General features: G+C 37.0%; 1 protein-coding gene across 2 annotated transcripts in view; it reads left to right on the top strand.

Moving 5' to 3' along the window:
* The window catches only part of PTCHD4 (patched domain containing 4), a 182,046-nt gene extending 159,253 nt beyond the window's left edge, over nucleotides 1–22,793 (top strand). For both annotated transcript variants that reach the window (XM_012441639.2, XM_012441640.2), the window contains exon 3: nucleotides 20,681–22,793. In XM_012441639.2, the coding sequence (XP_012297062.1) occupies nucleotides 20,681–22,314 (1,634 nt within the window). In that variant the 3' untranslated portion in view covers nucleotides 22,315–22,793. The remainder of the gene's footprint in view (nucleotides 1–20,680) is intronic.
* The last annotated feature ends 879 nt before the right edge of the window (nucleotides 22,794–23,672 follow it).

Here is a 23,672-nt window from a genome sequence, read left to right on the forward strand (position 1 = left end):
CGAGATAAATGTTACCCTGATACTAAAACTAGACAAAAACATCACAAGGAAGGAAAACTACAGACCAATATCCCTGTGAACTTGAGAGTAAAAATTCTCAATAAAATACTAGCAAGCCAAATTTAATGAACAAGTGAGGTTTATTTTGTTAGTGCAAGTGTGGTTTAACATTTGAAAATTAATTAATGTAATATCCAATAGAATTAAGGTAAAAAACCATGTGATCATCTCAATAGACACAGCAAGGGCATTTGACAAACTTTAACATCCTTTTATGACAACAAAATAAGTCTCAACAAACTAGTAATAGAAGGGAACTTGCTTAACTTGATACAGGTATTCATAAAGACCCAAAGCTACTATCATATTTAATGGAGAAAGACTGAATTATAATCTCAGAAGATCAGGAACAAGACAAGGATGTCTGCTTTCACCATTTCTATTTACCATCGTATTAGAGATTTTAGCCAAGCCAATTAGACTAGAAAATGAAATAAAAGGCATTCATATTGAAAGTACAAAGCAAAACTATCCTCATTTGGAGATGACATTGTCTCATATGTAGAACATTCTAAGGAATTCACTAAAAACTTATTACAATAATAATCAAATTCAGCAAGTTTTCTGAATATAAGATCAATATACAAAAACTAATTTTATTCTATATGCAATTAATAATTCAAAAATGAAGTTAAGAAAACAATTTTATTAATAAAAACATTTAAAAGAATAAAATTATTAGGAATAAATTTACCAAAAGAAGTGCCTTGCTGTCTAAAAACTACATAACACTGTTGAAAAAAATTTAAGAAGATCTAAATGAATGAAAAGAGGTTCAATGTCATAGATCAGAAGACTTGTGTTGAGATGGCAGCACTCCTCAAGTTGACATACACTCAGTGCAATCCCTATCAAATTCCCAGCTGGCTTGCTTAAGAAATTGATGTGGTAATTCTAAAATTTATATGGAAAGACAAGTGACTTAGAATAACCAAAATAATCTTGATCGGTAGAAGACAACTAGAGAAACTGGCAAACTCACACTTTCATATCTCAAAACTTCCTACAAAATTAGAGTAATAATGATGCAGTTGTACTGTCACAAGGGTAGACATATAGATAATAAAGTGGAATTGAGACTCCAAAAATAAATCTTTACATTTATGGTCAATAAATCTTTACATTTATGGTCAATTAATCTTTAACAAGCTGCCTGGATAATCCAATGCAGTTGAAAATAGTCTTTTCAATCAGTGATGCTAGAACAACTAGATAGCTACATGAAGAAGAATGAAGTTGGAACTCTTTCTCACACTATAAGTAAAATTTAACTAAAAATGTATCATAGACCTATGTGTAAAAGCTAAAACTATAAAACTCTTAGAAGAAAACATAGAAGTAACCCCTCAAAACCTTGGTTAGGCAAAGCGTTCTTAGATATGACACCAAAAGCCAAAGAAACAAAAGAAAAGATGGACAAACTGGACTTTATCAAAATTTAAAACTTTTGCACTTCAATTAATACCATCAATAAAGTGAAAAAATAACTCACAGAATGGGAGAAAATATTTTCAAATTATCTATCTGATAAGAGACTTGTATCCAGAATATTTAAAGAACTATTTCAGTTTAATAATACAAAGACAACCCAATTTAAAAGTGGACATAGGATTTGAATAGATATTTATTCTAAGAAGATAAACAAGTGGCAAAAAGTAGATGAAAAAGACTCAAAATAATTAGTTATTAGAGAAATGCTAATCAAAACCCCATTGAGCACATCATATCCATTAGAATGACTAAAATCAAGAAGTCAGGCAAAAACAATAAAACCAAGAAGTCAGGCAATAAACTTCATCTGCAAACCTTATCAGGACAACACACAAAGTTATTTCAGCAAATACTTGCTCAAATAACAAGCATTGATAACGTAGGATCAGAACCCTTCATACATTGCTGATGAAAATGTAAATGATGCAGCTCTTTTGGAAAATAGTCCAACAGCTCCTAAAAACACTGAACTTAGTGTTACCATTTTGATTCAGTAATTCCACTGCTAGGTATACATTCAAGAGACATGAAAACATTAATCCAAACAAAACTGTACAAACGTTCGTAGCAACATTATTCATAATGGCAAAAGGTAGGAACAATCCAAATGTTCATCAACTGATGAATGGAAAAATAAGAAGTGGTATAGACATACAATGGAATATTACTCAGCCATAAAAAGGAAAGAAGTACTGATACATGCTCCAACATAGATGAACATTGAAAACATTTTGCTAAGTGAAAGAAGTCATGAAAGTGTACATAACTGCGTGATTCCATATATATGAAATGTTCAGAGTAGGCAAATATATGGAGACAGGAAGTAGATGAGTGGTTGCCGAGGACTGGTGGGTTAGGGGATGAAGCCAGGGAATGGAGTCACTGCTAATGATACAGAAATTCTTTTAGAGTGATGAAGTATTCTGAAATTGATTATGGCAATCACTGCACAATTCTGTAGTATACTAAACACCTTTAAATTGTACACGTTTAATGGATGAATTGCTTGGCATTATGTCACAAAAAAAGCTGTTAAAAACCCAAGGAGGGGATTCACCTTCCATTTCTTTTTTTCTACTTCATTTGCAAAACTTATTAGGACAACACACAAAGTTATTTCAGCAAATACTTGCTCTCTAGACTCATTTTCTGTCCCCAATAAAATGAATTCAAGCTCAAGAATCTTCAACAGCTGTACAACATTGCACCTATGTTATGGAGCACAACAAAGGATTACTGTTCCCACAGCCATCTCACAAATGTTGTCTCACTTGGTGTCCGTCAGGGGAAATATTTGTATTCAATTTGTCAAAAACATGTCCTAAGTATCTATGATAATCATAGTACAGTGAAAGCTCATGTGTTTGGGAAAAAGGAGGCATCAAATGCAATTTCATGGAGTTGGCAAAATAAGTAAAATGACAAGATCAAAAGAGGAACAACTAAGAAATATCTATCTATGCATTATATGGGAAAATTTCTGTGAGAATCCTAGGATTTATGGCGGATGTGGTATTTTATAGCCTTGCTATTAAGAGAAGGGTTTCTCCTAGTCCTGTATGTGCTTTAGTATTTATCCCTTGCCTCTGGTAGGAGCAAGTACTTTTCCATTTATGGATACTTCTAGTCTTCTCCCTGAAGGAAGAGTGTAAGAGGAGAGCCTTCCATGTTTTCATGAAAACCAATCACTGGCTTTTTCTCCAGGGAGAGCATGATCCCTCTCATTGGAGAAACAGAGAGAATCTGACATCCAGTGTCCCCAAAACCAGTAGGGACCTAAAAAGAAAGCACACTTGCTTCTCTTCCTCCTCTCTCTTTCCTTCCTTCCCCTTCTCTCTTTCCTTTGTTCTTATACCTCTTCATTTCCCCACTGGTGGCATGACCTCTCTCTTCTTGCAAGGGATGTGTGTCTCTCTGAAATGACTTTGCCTTTAAATAGAAGTCATCTACATCAGGTTGGGAGGTAGAAGTATCCTCCTATCTAGTTTTACCACAAGCAAACTGATCAATTTATTGCTGCTTAGCTCAGGTCTTTGTGTTTACTCTATTTACAAGAATTCTTGAAAAAATGTGAGTGATAGCATGTAAACACTAAATGGTTGCTGAATTTCCAGCATTATTCTTAAGATTGTCTTTTGCTGACCCCATGCTTTCATTCTTGTTCAATGAGGAAAGTTCCTAAACACAATATACGTTTTACAGTTTTGACTAATTACTGTGTATGGGAAATAACTGAGAAGCACAGGATCGTGTCTAATAACAGGAGTGGTGCTTCTGTTGCAGAAATTTAAAAATTAATATTACACCAGAAGTCTCTGGAGGTTACCTAAAATTTTATATATGGGATTATGATAGTTTAAAAGGCAGTTTTAAAAATATAGAATCATGTTTTGAAAGGATGAAATGATGACCAGGTGCAGTGGCTCATGCCGTAATCCCAGCACTTTGGGAGGCCAAGGCAGGCGGATCACGAGGTCAGGAGGTTGAGACCATCCTGGCTAAGACGGTGAAACCCCATCTCTACTAAAACTACAAAAAATTATCCAGGTATGGTGGCGCTTGTAGACTCAGCTACTTGGGAGGCTGAGGTGGGAGAATCACTGGAACCTGGGAGGTGGAGATTGCAGTGAGCCAAGATTGCACCACTGCACTCCAGCCTGGGCGACAGAGCAAGACTCCATCTCAAAAAACAAACAAACAAAAAAAAAAGGATGAACTGATACCAGATAGCAAAAAAACTGCAGCTTCAGTGTGGTATATTTATGGCATGTCTATTAAGTTAGAGACGTGCTCTCACTTATCATCTCACAGATAATGTGTGGCAATCCATTATCTCAATCAATCAACTCTCCTCTTTGCTGGCCTCTTTGTAGTAGAGAATACACCAAAGAAGTTAAATAAGAGTCAAGCTGTTATCCTTATAAATAAAAGCACCATGTTTCCCAAAGTCCTTGGTAAAGCTGGAATAAAGACCTTATCTGGGACCAGAAGCCAATGTAAGAGTCTCCACCTAAGAAATCCAAAATCTAGATTTTTTCCTCCCCTCACCTGAAGGGAGGATCAGGTCTTTATAGCATCTTGTCCTCAGGATTTACTTAGCAGCCAACTACATGGAGGACTGTCATTTGCCTCATAAATTCAGTTGCTGTTGGAGACAGAATGCCAGAGACCAATGTTAAGAGACCGGTGATTGGCATCCTTTTGAAAAATAGGGCCAAGACTGCTTCATGCATGGAATGAGAAAGCTGAGAGCAAGCCTTAGCACTTCTTACTTGTCTGTTATACAAATAGTGCAGAAGGAGAAATGAGATTGCACTTATTTATTGTCTTAGAGGAATAGCAGCCGAACTATTGATAAATTGCGGCAAGTGTTATCAGATGAGCAGTTCCTAGTGCTTGGAGAAGAATAGTTAAACAGTGAAAAGAAGGAGTACAAATGTACTCTTTAGCACTACCCAGATGTAAGTGGAATAGGGGTCCCCTCTTCATAGAATCATAAGAAGTAGGGAACAATCATCTCCACCTCAAAATACTATATCATCAGAAAACATGGGAGCCCAGAGGTACACATTCATTCCTCAATTTTACAAAAAAAATAATAATAATAATATGTACTGAGTGCCAAGTACTGACATAGGAAAAGGTAATACAGGAATGATGGCAAGACACAGTCATTGCCCTTAAGGAGATCAGTCTCCTTACACTGGAGTAAGAGTGTCACGATTTGGGTTTTTGTCCTGTCTACCAAAAGAACTCTACATTTGCATGTCTGATTCTTCCGAGCCTCCATTTCTCAACCATTAAATGAGAGGAGAACATAAAATGCCTGCCTCACAAGGAGTTAATGGGATTCAGATACAGCGGTGTTCCCCAGGATCCCTTTGGGTACATCTCCCCATTGAGTGGGTCTTTCCTTTGTACCTAGTCTACTTTATGAATACCTTAGGAAAGAATATGAAAACTCTTTCACCCAAAGAAATAAAAAAAAAGCTACTGTGCTTATGAAGTGGGCCTTCCCAGGAGTATTTACATTTTCATGGAAGATTAACTCCTAAAATTGAATATGGAAATAATTTTCACTTATTCATTTCCATGTAGTAACATCTTTTCTTGGCATTAAAGTGGCAGGCAACTCCACTAACAAATCAGACTAACCCTTCTCCATGGAAAACAGCAATCTGGTAGAGAAAACCTACTCTTTAAAGCATTTATTAGTTCATTCATACACTTGGTAAACTTTTCCAAAAAGTATTACTAGGATACTCTGCCTCATAAAAGAGAAATGGGCTTCTTTCCTTTGAGGACCTCCACTGCTGGTGAGAACAGAGTTTGTGCAGTACTGACTGGACCATATCTGTTGCAGAAATCATCTCAACCATCAGATTAGAAGAGAGTGTCACTACCCCCTACAGTACGGAAGATGAAAGAAGTATAACAATTCACAGCATATAAATGTTCATCTCTCTGCCATCTTCCTTAACTGTAGTTAAGAGATGATCACAGGGGTTATCATCTGCTACTCCCAAAAACCTTAGTCTGTTTTTGAGCTTAGCAAGTTTATCTACAAAACATCTTAGCACTAGATTCAAAAATATTTATTTAGTACCCGCTATCCCCATGACACTGCTAAGTAATGACAGACAAATGAAAGACACAATTTAGTTTCAAGGCACGTTCACTGCTATATGATACTCCAGATGGAATCCTATGCAGATGTTATCTGAGTAAAAGTTCAAGTACTGACACGATTGACCTAGAGTAGTAGGAACATACCATGTTACTATCTCCAGTATTTCAAGTATGGGTATGTGGGAAAACACTTGGCATACAAGGATACAATTGGGAGCAAATTTTGGAAATTTCAAGGCGACAAATTCCAACTCTAAATATGGATGAACTTTCCAGATTCTAGACAGTATCTGTGCAGCTTATGTACTTGTTGGGCATGTGGAAGGAGGATACACATGTTAGGAAAAAAGTTGAATGTGCTCTCATATAGCACCATGATTTGCATATGACAGGTGCTTAATTAATATCTGCTGATTAGTTGTTTGATCTCTTTGAAAGGCAGGGTATCTTCTTGAAGATTCCCATACCAGTAGTAAATAATCTACCTCTTGAGAAATCTCAGGGAGTATCAAAGAGATAAATTTTACAAGCTGCTAACATGCTTTTATTAAAGCTCTTTATTTAATATTTCTGGGTCCTAGGTTGTTGCCAGCTAATTATAGGTGAATATGGTCTGAAAAGAAACAATGTGCAACTATTTTGTTTTGTTTTGTTTTGTAATAGCTGGAAAAGCCCTAGAGTTTTTATATAGCTTAAGAAGCCTTAAGATCATTTGTTTAAACTTTTTGGTGGTCACGTGGCCAAACTCATCCTTCCCTTGGGTCAAGTTAGCTGTTTTATAGTCATAGCTGTCTGGGAGGGTCTTCATTTGACTGTTTCTTACTATTGTTTCTTTTTTTAGACAGAGTGTGACTCGGTCGCCCAGGCTGGAGCACAGTGGCACAATCTCAGCTCACTACAAACTCCATCTCCCGGGTTCAAGTGGTTCTCTTGCCTCAACCTCCCCCAGTAGCTGGGATTACAGGCATGAGCCACCGCACACAGTTAATTTCCTTTGTATTTTTAGTAGAGACGAGGTTTCACCATGTTGGCCAGGCTGGTCTCAAACTCCTGACCTCAAATGATCTGCCTGCCTCAGCCTCCCAAAGTGCTGGGATTACAGGCATGAGCCATTGTGCCTAGCCCTTATTATTATTTCTTGATGAATGTTTGCTAACACAAATGAGCAGGACAAAGTCCATGGACATTATCAAGATGGAAAGAAAGAATGACATTTATCACAAGAGAGCTATAAATGTTCTAGTATGTTATCATGATTGACTTCATATCTATTGATAACTTCAAGAACGAATCTTAGAACTGTATTTTGATATGCTGTGAGTATATAGCTAAGACTCCAAATGAATGTTCATCCATAAATAAAAAATATGGCTAATATTTATTGAATGTTCAGTAAGTGCCAAGGGCACTTTACTCAGATTATCTCATTTACTATTATCAGCAACAAAGTAAGATAGGAGTTTGCATTCTTTGTCCTGCATATGAGGAAGACTACGTGGGGCAGTTTGTTGTTGAAGGTTATCTAGTTAGGAAGCAATGCATGTGGGGACTGAACCTGGCATAAAAACCAGAGCTGGTACTCCAGACCCCTCTGCATGACTACTATCTTCCCTGCCCTCTATCCTCAATTCCCTGACTTCGAGAATTCAAACCAAATAATTTTTTGAAAGAACTTTTGTTTATAAATTTATGTTGTTATTAAGGCCAAGCTAAGTTGTGGACAGCTGGAAAAAGGCCTTTTCCATGTAAAAGGAAGTCTGTACTCATCAGGAATACATTCAATTGACTCCTGCTCCTGTCGCTTCTGAGAGAGCCTTCGGGCAAAGGTCTTCTGGCCCCATGGGCTGATAGAACTCATTTGGCTGCCCAGCAGCTCAATTATGTTCTCCTCCTGAGTATGACTGGGTTTGCTGTTATTTGCTGAATACATTATAAACAAGAAAGTTCTCTTTCAGCTTCTCCCTGCTAAATGAAACCCACTCTATTAGCTTATTCTGAATAAGAACATACATGTAAGAAATGCCTCACTTATTTTAGAGGACGTCTGGGAAAAAAAAGAAAAGAAATGCCTCACTTAGTTTAATCAAGTTAACTAAACCCTTTGTTAATCAGCATTTTTCCACAATTAACTTCTAAAGACAAAAAAGGACAAATTTCAAAATAATCAGAGAAGAAAAGTTTAAAACTCTGCTCTATGCCTGATCCACATTCAACTTAAATTCCTATGCTGCTACAACCATAAAATATTACTCAGTAATAGTTAATATTTATGGACGCATAGTTAATTGTGTACCAGATATTTGTACTAAGGGACTCATGTGTCTCTGTTTCCTTTAACACAGCAAATCTTTGAAGCAGATATTGTTATTCTCTTCATTTTGCAGGTTAGCAAATCGAGCCATGGAGTAGTTCATTTGCCTATCTAATACGTGGTAGTGAGGAAACTTAAACCCATATAAGCCCGATGCCTTGACCATATACTATATTGCCTCTTGATTACTAATGCATGATAAAATGATGACTCCAAAGTATATTATTCAGTATATGGAGCCAGAACTGGGACCAAAATGCCTGAATCCACGGTGCATCTTTTTAATTGCTACATATACAACCTTTTCTTTTTCTTTTTTTTTGGGGGGCGGGGGCTAGATAAAGAAGAGGAACACAAGTCTAATGCATTTTAGAAAGATCTCTAGTAAGGTTAACCAATCAATCAAAGTTAAATGAAAAAGAAAGTTCTGGTTGATTAATTTTCATTTTATTTTATTTTATTTTATTTTATTTTATTTTATTTTGAGACGGAGTTTCGCTCTTGTTACCCAGGCTGGAGTGCAATGGTGCGATCTTGGCTCATCGCAGCCTCTGCCTCCTGGGTTCAGGCAATTCTCCTGCCTCAGCCTCCCGAGTAGCTGGGATTACAGGCACGCTCCACCATGCCCAGCTAATTTTTTGTATTTTTGGTAGAGATGGGGTTTCACCATGTTGACCAGGATGGTCTCGATCTCTTGACCTCGTGATCCACCCGCCTCAGCCTCCCAAAGTGCTAGGATTACAGGCGTGAGCCACCACGCCCGGCCCCTGGTTGATTAATTTAATGACGATTCAAATGATCAGAATCATCCCACTCCTGAACTTTTGAGTTAATTGGTTTTCCATTGGCTTCAAGGCATTCTGTTCAGAAAAAAAAAAATCCAGCTATGGAATGTTTTTATTTCATCTTCATTGGTAAGAAAGGCAGAAAAATATTCAGGGATGCCCCTAAAATAAACTTGTCCTTTGAAGCATTATGCTTTTATCAAGCATCTGTGATACTTGTGAAGCAAAGTTGTCTTCAAGCAACTTTGAAGATTTTTCTTTTGAATCATATTTAGTAGAAATCAAAACTGTGCATAATTTAAGTTTGCTAAGTAAGATTCCTTTCATTTCATAAATACATCCTAATGATTGAATCAGATTATTTGACAAAGCATTCTCCAGCTCTTACTGCTATAAAATCCTAAGTCAGCATCCGTTTTACTCGTTATAGAATTAAATATCTCTAAAGCTTGCAATTAATGAACTGTTAGATTCAGGCATATGGATGTGATATGGTTTTCAAATGGGACAAAAAGAAGTTATTAAACTTCAAAGTGATGGCATTTTATCTTATTTTACTGGGCAGCATTCAGGAAATGTCCTTCAAATGAAATAATTCATTTTTTAATTAATATTTGTTCCTTAAATGTATGTAGCTCAGCAAATGCTCAGATTGTCATAATTGTTATTTCTGTAAGTTCTCGTATTTATTATTTTCTTTTTAATTCTAGGTCTTAATTTTTTAAAGTATATGCTTGTATTTAGTTTATAAACTACCAATTTCTTCCCCTTGACAGTTGTAAGATTTCCAGCCACGCTCCAAATTACTCCATTCATTGCTCTTCTTTGCCTAAAGCAATGAATTTTTAGTTCCACATGGCTCCTCCTCCCTTCTCCTATGTTAATATTCATGCTATCGTCTTCTTAGAATATCTTCTTACTTCTCATATGCCCAACTGGCTTTCTCTTTTCAGTGATAACACAACTAAAATATTACCAGGAAGTCATCTCTTTTAGTGGTGGCATGGTTTGGATATTCACATGCTTCTAGGCTTAACTCTCATCCAATGTTTCTGTTATAACTCCTGTACTCAAATGAAACTTACTTATAAATCAGCAATGATAACAAATATTTTAATGCATTTTATTTTCCAAAAATATTTGTTACAAAATACCAATGCCCTCCAGCCAGACCACCAAGAATACTACTATAATTGAACACATTTAGGTGTATTGACTAATGACAATGAGGAAAAACCCACACCATCGGGGACCATGGGGCATTTTAGGAACAAGGTATTAAAATGGACTTAAATGATTTTTGCAAATGTTAGATTATTTGGAAGAGAGTTCAGGGGGCCCAGTTGTTTACTGTTCAAGAAGAGAGGGTTGTTCCATGACTGGTTATCTTAATAATAGTTATCTTAGTAATTATCATACCTAGAAGGAGAGACTACCAGAGTAAGGGTTAGCCATGATTGGTAAAGAAACAGCAATTATTCCTACCACTTTTGACAGGAAGAGGTTTGGTTCATTTTATGTTTTGGACAACGTTTGTTTTGTTTGGGCTCAGTTCTCATTATGGAGGGGTTTTGTTTTGTCTTGGTTCATCCTGGTCACAGAATGGCCTTGTCTGATGCTGTTTTGTGAGGTTGTCTGTGGTTGAGAAGATAACACTCAACACAGTTGGGAGTTCTAGACCAACTCCTGGCAGCACCAAGGCCTACTTGACAGCACCCAGACCTCAGAGGCTGTGTTTCCTTCCTCAGTTTTTTTTTTTTTTTTTTTTTTTTTTTGGACAGAGTCTTACTCTGTCGCCCAGGCTGAAGTGCAGTGATGCAATCTCAGCTCACTGCAACCTGCACCTCCCAGGTTCAAGCAATTTTCTCACCTCCCTCTCAAGTAGCTGGGATACAGGCATGTGCCACCACGCCCAGTTAATTTTGGATTTTTTTCTTTTTTTTTTTTTGGTAGAGACAGGGTCTCACTACATTAGTTAGGCTGGTCTCAAACTCCTGACCTCAAGTGATCCGCCAGCCTCAGCCTACCAAAGTGCTAGAATTACAGGTGTGAGCCACTTGCCCGGTCCCATATATTCATTTTCTAAAACTTGAAAAGCATGGAAAGTACAGAGAAGAAAATTTAAAACTTCCTGATAGTGGCTGTTTAGCAGGGAAGCGGGGAGAGCAGGAAAGCAAGCCATCCTGTGTGTGCTGGCTCTGCAGTGGTGCCTCAGCTCTTGGCAGCACCAAGGCCCTGCAGCAAGGAAAGCTGAAATAGAGCTCCGGGAATCCCCCCCAAAAAGCCAACTCAGCTGGGGCAGTAAAGACATCAGTAACCAAGCTGCATTCAGAAGCTGGCATTCCAAGTCCAACGATTTGGAACGTTCTCCATGGCAGTCATCCTGCGGTTGCCAGCACCGTGCTTTTCCATTCAATGTAGCGCTTACTGTGTGCCAAGCACATGTACCGACTTATCTAAAATGCCTGACAACCCCATGAGATACACCTCATTGTCACCCTATTTTACAAATGAGGAAACAGAGACTTGGAGAAGCTTGAAAAAACTGCCTGAGGTCACAGATCTACAAAGTAGGAGATAGGGGATTTAAACTCAAGCAGTCTGTTCTGGGGGAATGTGCTAATAACAACATATCAAATAGTGTTACTTACCAAGTTTTGCTCACTTTGAGTATGAAAATCTCGACTGCAATAGTCAATAATTTTAGGACAGTCCCCGTCTCCCATCTCTATTGCTATTTTTCTTCTTGCTTTTTCTCTTTCTCCAAATATATATACATACAATACAAATTTAGGTGTATTGACATATATATACATATATATACAGACACACACACATATATACACATGCCCACAAACATACACTATATATGCATATCTGTGTTTATACATATGTAATATGTGTATGTGTATGTATCTTTATATATGCGCAAACACACACACATCTAAATATGTATGTATACACTGGATTTTTAAGTTTTTTATACTGTGTAGAACTACAAAATAAATTGTCAAAACTGACTGAACACAAACTCTGGATGAGACTGTATGTCTTTTATCTATACACTAAGATAGATATAAAATATATAACTACTCTGAATATTATACCAAGAGAATCTACTAAGTTTTACTTTTTCTTATTAGAGACCTAATGAAATCCTGTAACCTCCTGAGTGCTAAGGACTGAGTGTCTGTTCATGCTCATAATTATGTCCTCTTTCCCTTGCAATATTCTGCTCCTTTCCCCTTCTACTCTCTGTTCTTTACTCTGACTCATTCTATACTGGGATAGAAATATTTCAAGAGAAGTCACTTCCTGCTTAAGGACAAGATGAAGCTAGACTCTCCCTCATTGTACAACATCATCAAAGGTTTCCAGGTAAAACCATCATACACGTCCCTGCCATAGCAGCTTAGAAACTTCCTGTTGAACACCCTCTACGCTTTGTGGGCTAAATAAGAACCAAGAGGTAGAAGCACTGGCCATTGTATGAACTAAGCAACCTCTGGGGCTTGATAATCAACTATCTACTTTAGGTGATACTTAACTAGAAATAGTCAGTATACAAATAAACACTGACCGTCACCTCAAGGCTAGACATTATGAGAATTAGAAAATATCTAAACAGATCATCATTTCTCAGGCAGCAGGAGTGCCTTATGAACCCATCTCTACCCTGTAAAAGAACAACTTAGAACAAATTCTTTCATTTCATATTACATTCTCTGTTAGACATCCATAGTCCTTAATCAGCCAAATTAATGAATAATATGCTAATTTCCCAATTAGGCATAATTGCCATCTATTTCCACCTCTACCAATGTGAACTGAACAGAGGAGGAAATGAGAGAAAAATTCAGAATCATTGGGTGACACTCAGCAAGTTTCCTTCTCAGTAAAATGAGGCAAATGATATCTATTTCACAAAAGCCATTGCTGAATATAGGGCAGTTAATAATAATTATTGCAAGAACTAATGATAATAAATAGTAACTTTCCATAAATTATATAAATAAGTTATATTAAATATATAATTCTATTAAAAATGATATAAATTACATAAAATATAATAAATATAAATTAATATATTATCAATTATACTTATTATTGTTAAACTAATAAGTATCATTAAAACAACAATTATTACAAGAAGAATGTGTTCAAATATCCTTAAAATTTCTACATGTAGATCATGGCCAATTCAGCTTTACAAACATTTATTGAGCATTTACCATAAACCAACAATTAGTATACAAAAATGAAAAAGGCAAGTCCCTGACCTGGACAGTGAAGAGCTGCTGGACTGACTAAAAGATGGGCCCACCAATGGGCAATTTCAATCTAGCGTATAGTAAGGACTATGATTTGGGTTGGAATACAAAGGAGAGATGTCTGAGCTGGTGGAATGGGGGTGACTAGGGCAAACGTAAAGTGTTAGAGATCACACGTGCTGGAGTGGTGAGATTGTGTTTGAGATCATCCTAAGTAGGAATCAGCCAGCTAAAGAGAAGGAACAATGGATAAATGATCCCATATAATGCCAAAGAAGTGAACAAATACTCAAAATACTGATTCATTATCTAGACTTTTTTTTCAGCTGCTTTGATGGACTAAGTTTTCAGTTGACTGTGATTTTATTTTTTCATTCATTATGTATTTATTTAGTTGGTATTGGGATGTCACAAGCAGAGGTGATTTTCACAAACACAGTTGTTAAAAGTGTAGCTAACCAAATGCAGAAATAACTGCTAAGGGAAAGTAGTAAGCTTTCCCTGAAACAGGTCATAACAAGGAGTACTTTTTTTAAACCTCTATTTCTTATGTCTCTGATATCGGTGTCAAGCTTTCATGTCTTGATTAACATGATCAAGTGAAATCGGAAACCCACCAGTGTGTCTTCTGAAGGCAAATGTAGAGAATTCTAATTCTGCTGATTAAAATAAACCAGAAACCCACAGATCATTCTTATTAAAGCAATATAGCAAAGAAAAACTCAGTAGAGAGTATTAATTGAGTCAGTTATGACTAGTTCCAGTTTAATTTGACCCTTGTTAAAAACTATTTTCTTTGGAATTATAGGTTTTGGAGAGATTGAGTGTAGGATTAAAATAGCAACTGTAAAAAATTATATTGGATTTATAGGAGAACAACATTGTTCTGAAAACAAAGAAAAAGAAAGAAAGAAAAAATCTTGCCGGCACCATGGCTTACACCTGTAATCCCAACACCTTGAGAGTCCAAGGCAGGCGGATTACTTGAGGTTAGGAGTTTGAGACCGGCCTGACCAACATGGTATTTTGTATTTTCAATATTTCTCTACTGAAAATACAAAACTCAGCCAAGTGTGGTGGCGAGTGCCTGTAATCTCAGTTACTCAGGAGGCTAAGGCAGGAGAATTGCTTGAACCCAGGAGGCGGAGGTTCCAGGGAGCTGAGACAGCCTAAGTGGCAGAATGAGACTCCATCTCAAAAAAATAAGAAAAATTATCTTTAGACCTAAGCATGTCACCACAGAATTTTCCTACAGCAATGGTAGATGCAATTACAATATGGAAGCTTACATTAGAAGAGTAGGAGTTTTGAAAAATGTTCTTAAAGGTAGGCTGGAACTACTTCTCAGAGAAGATCCATCTTACTTTAGAAGTCATCTTTATTTGTTGGAGAGTGATTAGTAGAGGCTCAAATGGAATTATAATCAGTACTGAGTGCTCCCCACCTCACGGAAGACTGATACCAGTTTTGCTTGATAACATTGTGTTTGACTGATACCAATTTTGCTTGGTAACAATGTGTTTTTTAATTTAAAACATTTAAATATTCACTCTGGCAGACCTGTACTACCATGACCATGAAGAACCTTCATGATCTTTCTATTTCATATGGCTCAATTGCAAATAGCAGAACTTACCAAATCATTGTTAAATGGGAGTATGGTAGCAAGCTGCCATGTATGTTTTCCTTATTGCTATACAATGCTTCCAGTTGTTTTCATTTGGAAAGAGGTCTCCCCATCAGCATCCCGTCAGGCTTGTGGAGTATTCAATACACACATACACACACACACACACACACACACACACACACACACACACATCTATTATTTCTATTCATCTCTCCTTGAATTTTTCTCCCAGTTTTTCCTTTGTCCAACTCTTTTTCACCCTTAAGAGTTCTCCCTCTTTTATTTCATAAACCTGTGCCAAAGGAAATATTAGTCATCTAATAATGTCCCAGGTGAATTACTTGTTATATTATTCTAATACAGTGTGCAAATATATATTAATGTAACTCAGGGAAAGCATGACCAAAGTGTGGCCGTCAGGTTTTGGAACATTGAATTAAAAATGTAGTTTGGACAGTAGCTTAACCTGCTATACCAGCGAGCTAATCTCTACTAAGGGAACAAAATAATAATTATAAACTTTAAAGACACAACTATCTTTTTGTAGTTTACAAGTGTTTGTGTCTCTATTCATGTTATCCCAGCAGCCTAGGCTGTTATTAGCATCATCGTCTGCCTAAACCTTCTGAAGCTTTCCCTGATTCCTCGGGGAGAATCAGCTGCATTTTCATAGTGCACAGCATACAGTCCTACTTAGTAAGAACAAAATCCCTCTTTATATGTTAGCTAAATGCATGTAAAATGAGTCCAGAACTTAAATGGAGTTGTTCTTAAAACAAGCTGTGGCCTCAGGCGAGAATTAAGGATTTTGGTGGGAAATTGGGACAAATGCAAAGAACAGTCAGGAGTGGGTACTGGGAAATAATATAATGTAGTTCCGATCATCACTGAGTGGGGCAAGTCGCATTTATATTTGATCCATACATCATCATCTGAATTGATGGGTCACCAGTGTCTTTGGGGTGAACACTGGTGTATCAGTTTGAGGTGCATTATTTGAGTTGGATTAAGACTCTCTGAGTAAGGGTGGAACTGCAGGGAATAAGATACTATTAGAAAAAAGTAAAGAGAAAGTTGGGGCTTCTTTCAAGTGAGCAGATGCTCAGAAAACAGCTCCAGCCTCAGAATTAAAACCAAAGTGAAAAGTAAGAAACCAAGACAGAAAACACTGCAGACGTTGGAAAACAGGCTCTCCATGGTTGACTGGCCTGCTGGACAGAGTAGCAAGAGTAATTCCAAATCCTAATTTTCAGCTGGTTGCAACCCAGTTCTTTGAATTAGTTATATAGGTAGTTACCTATCTGAATAGAAGGCTAGATAGATACATAGATAAATACATATATACATACATACACATATACATACATAAGCTTGGAAGATAAAAAAACAAATGACTGGAATAAATGTTTGAAGTTGTTACTAGCAGTTTTCTGTGTAGTGGAATTATGGAATAATTTGTTTCACCACTATTTTTCATCTTCCCCAAATTTTCTATGGAAATGTGTCCTGATTTTAAAATCAGAAACAGATAATTAAGTATGTGTGTGTATGAGTGTGTATACTATTTCTTTTTCTTTTGACTAAACCAGTAATTTTCAACTGAGGCCAAATTTGCCCCACAGGCAGCATTTGGCAATGTCTGAAGAGATATTTGGTTGTTACAACCGTGGGCTGTGCAACTGGCATCTAGTGGGTAGCAGAATGGTGCTAAACATCCTCTAATGTTCATGACAGTCCCAGACAGCAAAGAATTATCCAGCCCAAAGTGTCAATAGTGCCAGTTTGGGAAACCAGGATTAAACAAACAAAAGTTTTGTTAAATTTTTATCTCTATATATGATTAATTTCATTGATACTATACACGGTTATTTCAGATTAATAGTTATTTTTAAATCTAAAATCCCAATAATATCTAGCATTTTAATATAGACATTCTATATGCATTAGCAAGAGCTTAAAATAAATAATTAAGCTGTTTTCACAATAGTGAAAACATTTTCTTGTTCTATGACAATTGCAGTAATACCTACAAAAAGAAAAATCACTCTGACATGTTCTCTTCTTAATTCATGCTCTTGCTTCTTTATTTTTAGAGAAGTATTGATGAGTTTGTTACAAGTGACAATATAATTTTTTAGGTATATAGCCCTATTTTTAAAGCAGTTGCTTAGAAGCTATAATCTTGGTCTCAGAATTACTTAAGTGAAAATTACCTTCTGGACTGACAATTGTTGAAAAAGATTGTGTTTCATTTTTACCTTTATGACATATACTGGCTAGCAAAAGTTCTTATATAACAAACTCTGAATAAATATATATTGGGTTGAATGAAAGTAAATAGTGTGTAGCTTTTCCGGATACAATTGATATTTATATAGGTATAAAGATGTATAATAAATTTCATAATAAGTAATAAAAAGATTCATTTTTGAAACCATCTAGAGTCAAGAATTACAGTTCATTTAATTCAATAAGAGGCTAATGGGCATCTTTTGGGCATCTATCACTTTATTAGATGTTCTGCAGAGTATAAAAGTAAGATAAAATGCATTCCCTAGCCTTGAAGAATTTATAATCTAACCAAGAGATACACCATATCTTGGAAAAAGCATTTAATTCCAGAGCAAAACAGCACATGATTGAGGGCCAAAATGAATGACTAATTAGTGCAATAAAAATTTAAGGAACTAAAATATATCTACATGACTGGGTTCATTACAAATGGATTCACAGCAAAGAGGAGAATTGAACTGACCCTTAACAGACCAATGAATAGAATTTTAATATGACCAGAATTAGAGGAAAGTATTTTAAGGACAAAAAATAACGTAAACAAAGCTAAGAAGATAAGATTAATCAGGAACATGCACATAGGGCAGTGAAAGACAATTATCTTGGTTGGAGCAGGCAATAAATTTGAACTGCTAGTAAGTGGCCACATTACTGTGACAGTCAAATGAGTGAGTATCAGTAGGAAATCCTGTAAAATATCTAAACATATGAGAGGGGTAAAACATGCTATCTCTAAATAAAGTTTGAAAATTGTGTTTTCAGTCTTGACCACATTTAAAGTGATTATCTAATCTAACATGGTTTAGTATCATCGTCCTACACCTACAGACCTTTGTACCACATAAAGCAAAAATCTGGCCTACATAGTGTGCCTAATGTTCCACAAAAAAATGACCACTATCAAAGGCAAGCCAAATTTAGCTGTAGCTCCATATAGCCTTTCCCTTGTGACTACTAAGATAGCAGGAGTCCTCATTTCTGAAGAGAGGTGCTCTCGTTAAAGAATTATTTTAATTACCTTAACCCTTATTCTAACATTATATTTTAGTCAAGGGATTAATAGAGCAAGGACTGTATTCTGTCTCTTCAAGGAGTTTTGCAGAAGATAGGAATGAACAATTAACATTGCTAAGAATCATTAGACTAAATTTAATACACATATGTTGAGCTCATGATAAAATACAAGAAGGAATAGTTCATTACCTCCAAATGAAAAAAAAATGGCTTCTACCTAAATGCAGGTTACATGACCCTTTCTACTTGTTAGGATACGCTTATCTTTCCTGATTGAAGACCCATAAGAGACAGCTTTGAAGAATAAATAGGCTTCATATTTGAGGTAAAAAGAATTCCAATGCCTAGCTCCATTTAGTAACCATTAATAATTAATAGAAACTGCCAAGAGGTTGGCCAATGTGTCTTTAAAAGTCAGACATTTGCATCATATACAATTAAGTCTGTAAATACTAAAGTCAAATTACCTATGAAGCAAGAGTCCTCAGGTCATCATAAAAGAGATTTTGGTAAATGTTAACTCACCTATGAAACGTTGTTGGTTAGGAATGGATTCAGCTGCATGTAACAGCCTTACTTACAATGGCTTAGCCAAATGGAGATTTGGTTTTTTAAAAAGAGAATTTCAAAAGGAGGCAGACAAAGACTCTTACTGGTGGCTTCATTATGCCATTTCAAACAAAGTGCCCTCTGGAATTCTAACAAGCATCCTTAGATGACTTTCAGTTATATTGCATTGTCCAGAACTATCACGTGGTTCACCACCTCTAGTTGAAAACTAGGCTAGGAAATAATATTTTTAAGTGTATATATTGTAGTCTCAAATAAGAGAGAAGAATTATATAGGTCAGCTAGCAAAAGCTACCAGCAGTCCAAATTCAGAGCAATTGCTGTAAGACCCCAGCTATCATATCTTTGTTAAAGCACTACTAAGTAAACTGAGTCTGTAACACCTAACTCCAATATCTAAGTGCCACACAAAAGTCCATTTTCCAGGTTTTCATGAACTAGGTCATTTTGACCAGTAAATGACCTTTCAGCTATGTCTTTGTCTAATGGATTTCTTGGAGAACAGCCCAAGCACAGCTTGTATCCATTCACAGAAAAGCTTCCTATGTAGTATTGCTATGCCCGCAAGGGCAAGAGTGATCTATGAAGATTTCCACTCACTAAGAAAGCTACCAATTGATATATTGTGTATGGTCATTGACAGGTCCAATTCAGGGAAGTGAAAAAAGGGGAAACTGCAGATATGGAACATTTGTTTTCCCAGCTGCTTTCTTCTTTTGCTAGTAAGAAAGTGGTAGTAACTTAAGCGCTGTGAAATTCCTCAAAATTGCAGCTCAGTAGCTACCAGAGTCTGGCACACAGTGGGTGTTCAAGTAATATGTTCTGAATAAGCATTTTGCTTACTTACTCTTATCAAAAGGTACACAAACTTTGGTTGAAAATAAGCATTCTTCATTCACTTTAATGAAGCTGTCAAAAGCATTTAGTCAGCATCCATCTCACCTGAGTCAAAGCTCTATGAGGAGCCCCAAGGAAGTGCTTGCTAAGATTTTTCACCGTGAAGGTCTTGCTCTAGGTCTTTTATGTGACCTGGAAGATTTTTTCTTTTTTGACTCACATCCAGAGTTAATTAATTAAGTCTCTGGAAATTGGTTTCTAAGCCATTTGGCCACCAAGCAGATTATCAACATTATAAAATCAATTTAGAGTTATTTTTAAGTGTTTAACATACTTTTTTAATTTCCTAAATCAGCATATAAATCAGCTTGAAATGAACGTTAGGAACTGTCAGTCAATGATTCAGTTAGCCAAGCACTTGACATGATGTTAAGGGACATTTGAAGGTGCACAAATAACAGCCCCTGCCCTCGACAACTTACTATCCATTTAGGAAGACAATATGTTTACGGGGGAAAAAAATCATGTAATAATGTAACATTATATTTACAACTTGTCACATTCATAGACTGGACAATAAATGTTTCAATTTTCCCAGAATATCAACAAATCTGGGCTTTGCTAAAGTGAAACAGGGACAGAATGTATCCAGGCCCTGATAGGAGGATCACAGTCCTTTTAACATTAGAGTATAAAATGCTGTTTAGCATAGATAAACTATAAGGAATTCACCTGAGCCATACATAGGAGGAAGTAAAAATAATTATTCTTTTCTTTTTTTAAACATTAGGTCATGGAACTAAAGGAGTGTTTGAGCTTCTGTCTGGATGGCGGAGAACCAAAGAGAACTTGCCCTTCAAAGACAGGATAGCAGACGCCTATTCTGATGTGATGGTCACCTACACCATGACCAGCTCCCTGTACTTCATCACGTTTGGCATGGGTGCCAGTCCATTCACAAACATTGAGGCTGTGAAGGTCTTCTGTCAAAACATGTGTGTCTCCATTCTGTTGAACTACTTCTACATTTTCTCCTTCTTTGGCTCCTGTCTGGTCTTTGCTGGCCAACTAGAGCAAAACCGCTACCACAGCATCTTTTGCTGTAAGATCCCTTCTGCAGAATACCTGGATCGCAAACCTGTGTGGTTCCAGACAGTGATGAGTGATGGGCATCAACAGACCTCCCATCATGAGACAAACCCCTATCAGCACCACTTCATTCAGCACTTCCTCCGTGAACATTATAATGAATGGATTACCAACATATATGTGAAGCCATTTGTCGTCATCCTCTATCTCATTTATGCTTCCTTCTCTTTCATGGGGTGCTTACAGATCAGTGATGGAGCCAACATCATCAATCTACTAGCCAGTGATTCACCAAGTATTTCCTATGCCATGGTTCAGCAGAAATATTTCAGCAACTATAGCCCTGTAATAGGATTCTATGTGTATGAGCCCCTAGAGTACTGGAACAGCAGCGTCCAGGAGGACCTAAGAAGACTCTGTAGTGGATTCACTGCAGTCTCCTGGGTGGAGCAGTACTATCAGTTCCTGAAAGTCAGCAACATCAGTGCCAATAACAAAAGTGACTTCATTAGTGTCCTGCAAAGCTCATTTTTAAAAAAGCCAGAATTCCAGCATTTTCGAAATGATATCATCTTCTCCAAGGCAGGGGATGAAAACAACATCATTGCTTCTCGCTTGTATCTGGTGGCCAGGACTAGCAGAGACAAGCAGAAGGAAGTCATAGAAGTGTTGGAAAAGCTAAGGCCCCTATCCCTCTCGAAGAGCATCCGATTCATCGTGTTCAACCCCTCCTTTGTCTTCATGGATCATTACAGCTTGTCTGTCACAGTGCCTGTTCTGATTGCAGGCTTTGGTGTTCTCCTGGTGTTAATCCTGACTTTTTTCCTAGTGATCCACCCTCTGGGAAACTTCTGGCTAATTCTTAGCGTCACCTCAATTGAGCTGGGCGTTCTGGGCTTAATGACCTTATGGAACGTCGACATGGATTGCATTTCTATCTTGTGCCTTATCTACACCTTGAATTTCGCCATTGACCACTGTGCACCACTGCTTTACACATTTGTACTAGCAACTGAGCACACCCGAACACAATGTATAAAAAGCTCCCTGCAAGAGCATGGGACAGCCATTTTGCAAAATGTTACTTCTTTTCTTATTGGGTTAGTCCCCCTTCTATTTGTGCCTTCGAACCTGACCTTCACACTGTTCAAATGCTTGCTGCTTACTGGGGGTTGCACTCTTCTGCACTGTTTTGTTATTTTACCTGTGTTCCTAACATTTTTCCCCCCTTCCAAAAAGCACCACAAGAAAAAGAAACGTGCCAAGCGAAAGGAAAGAGAAGAAATTGAATGCATAGAAATTCAAGAGAACCCTGATCATGTCACCACAGTCTGAGGGGTATAGACCAATGGATTATTTTTCTTTTCCAGTATTGCACAACGATGCAGGGCAAGTAAAGCTCAGACCTCAGCTGCTTGGGCTGGCCAGGGGTAACAAGGCAAGTCAGACCAAGAATGCATTATTCATGACATGTCAAGGTGTCTGCTTCTTGGGGGGAAGAGGGAATAAAAAAGAAGGGAAAAGTTCTTTGCAATCTTGTTCTCTGCTAAAAACAAGTTTCTGGATGTAATCTGAGAGTTCTTCCAAGGAATGGATGAATCAATGGAGTGTTAAGATAGCAGGCCAAAAGAATCAACTGCTTTTAAAAATAAAATGCTTAGGAGCAATGGAGAAGCAAGGAAAGGTGTCCTTCAAATAGGAGGAAAGACACAGGAAATGTCAAAATTGCCAAGGCACTTTTCATGTTTGTTTTTTGAACAGGTTGGTCAAAGGAAACCTATGCACTTGGGAAGTACATATTTAATACTGTCTAAACCAAAGGACTTCCCAATCCACTTTATGTGTACATATATATGTATATATCCCATATATACATATACTTAGATTTGTCTTTAGTGTACATTGACGTTTATGTGGAGGGAGGTGTCCATTTGCAGATAGGATGGTCTTTCCCTAGAAAGTCAAATCAACCTTAGCCAAATATATAGACTCATTAATAGCCATTCTAAATCAACCCAAGTGTCTCAGCAGCGTCATTCAACTGTGGGATGAGCAAAATAAACCGATGTGAATTCATTAGATTATGCATATCATGTCATCATCAGTCATCTAGACTTTTGCTTTGGATGACTTAGCAAAAAAAACAAAAAAGGCGTTTGAATTAATTACTACATGGACAAGATTTACAGTTTCATATTAGAAATAAACAGTTGACATGGATTATCATTGGCTTTTACTGTATTTGGAAGGCAGATATGGCTGCTTTCAGTGAGTTCACCCAACTGCAAATGAGCACTTTACACAGATTATCCATACGTGTGTCTAAGGGTGCACAAGTATGTGTATGTGAGTTGGGGTATTCCATAGTTATACCGTTCTTATTTCATATAGGGAAAATAACTGCCATGGAATATGGATAATTAACATAGGAGAAAGGAGACATAACTAGGGAAACTCGTAGAGTGAAATAGAGTAAAATGGGCCATACCCACTCATCACACACCATCTACTGGTTCTTAGTGTAAGGAAACTATTCTAATCCTATAAACTCTAGTATATTCCTTGCATTAGTATTTGGAACATAATCCAGGCCATGATCACCATAGTAGTGGTCACTATACCTACTGCAGTATCATTTTGTAGCTTCTTAACAATAGCGTTGCTCTTGCTACCTGGAAAGTGCTCCTCAGCTG

The sequence above is a fragment of the Aotus nancymaae genome, unplaced genomic scaffold (genome assembly GCF_030222135.1).
Source record: "Aotus nancymaae isolate 86718 unplaced genomic scaffold, 86718_ANA_hifiasm-v0.15.2.pri h1tg000040l, whole genome shotgun sequence".
Taxonomy (NCBI): Eukaryota; Metazoa; Chordata; class Mammalia; order Primates; family Aotidae; genus Aotus; species Aotus nancymaae.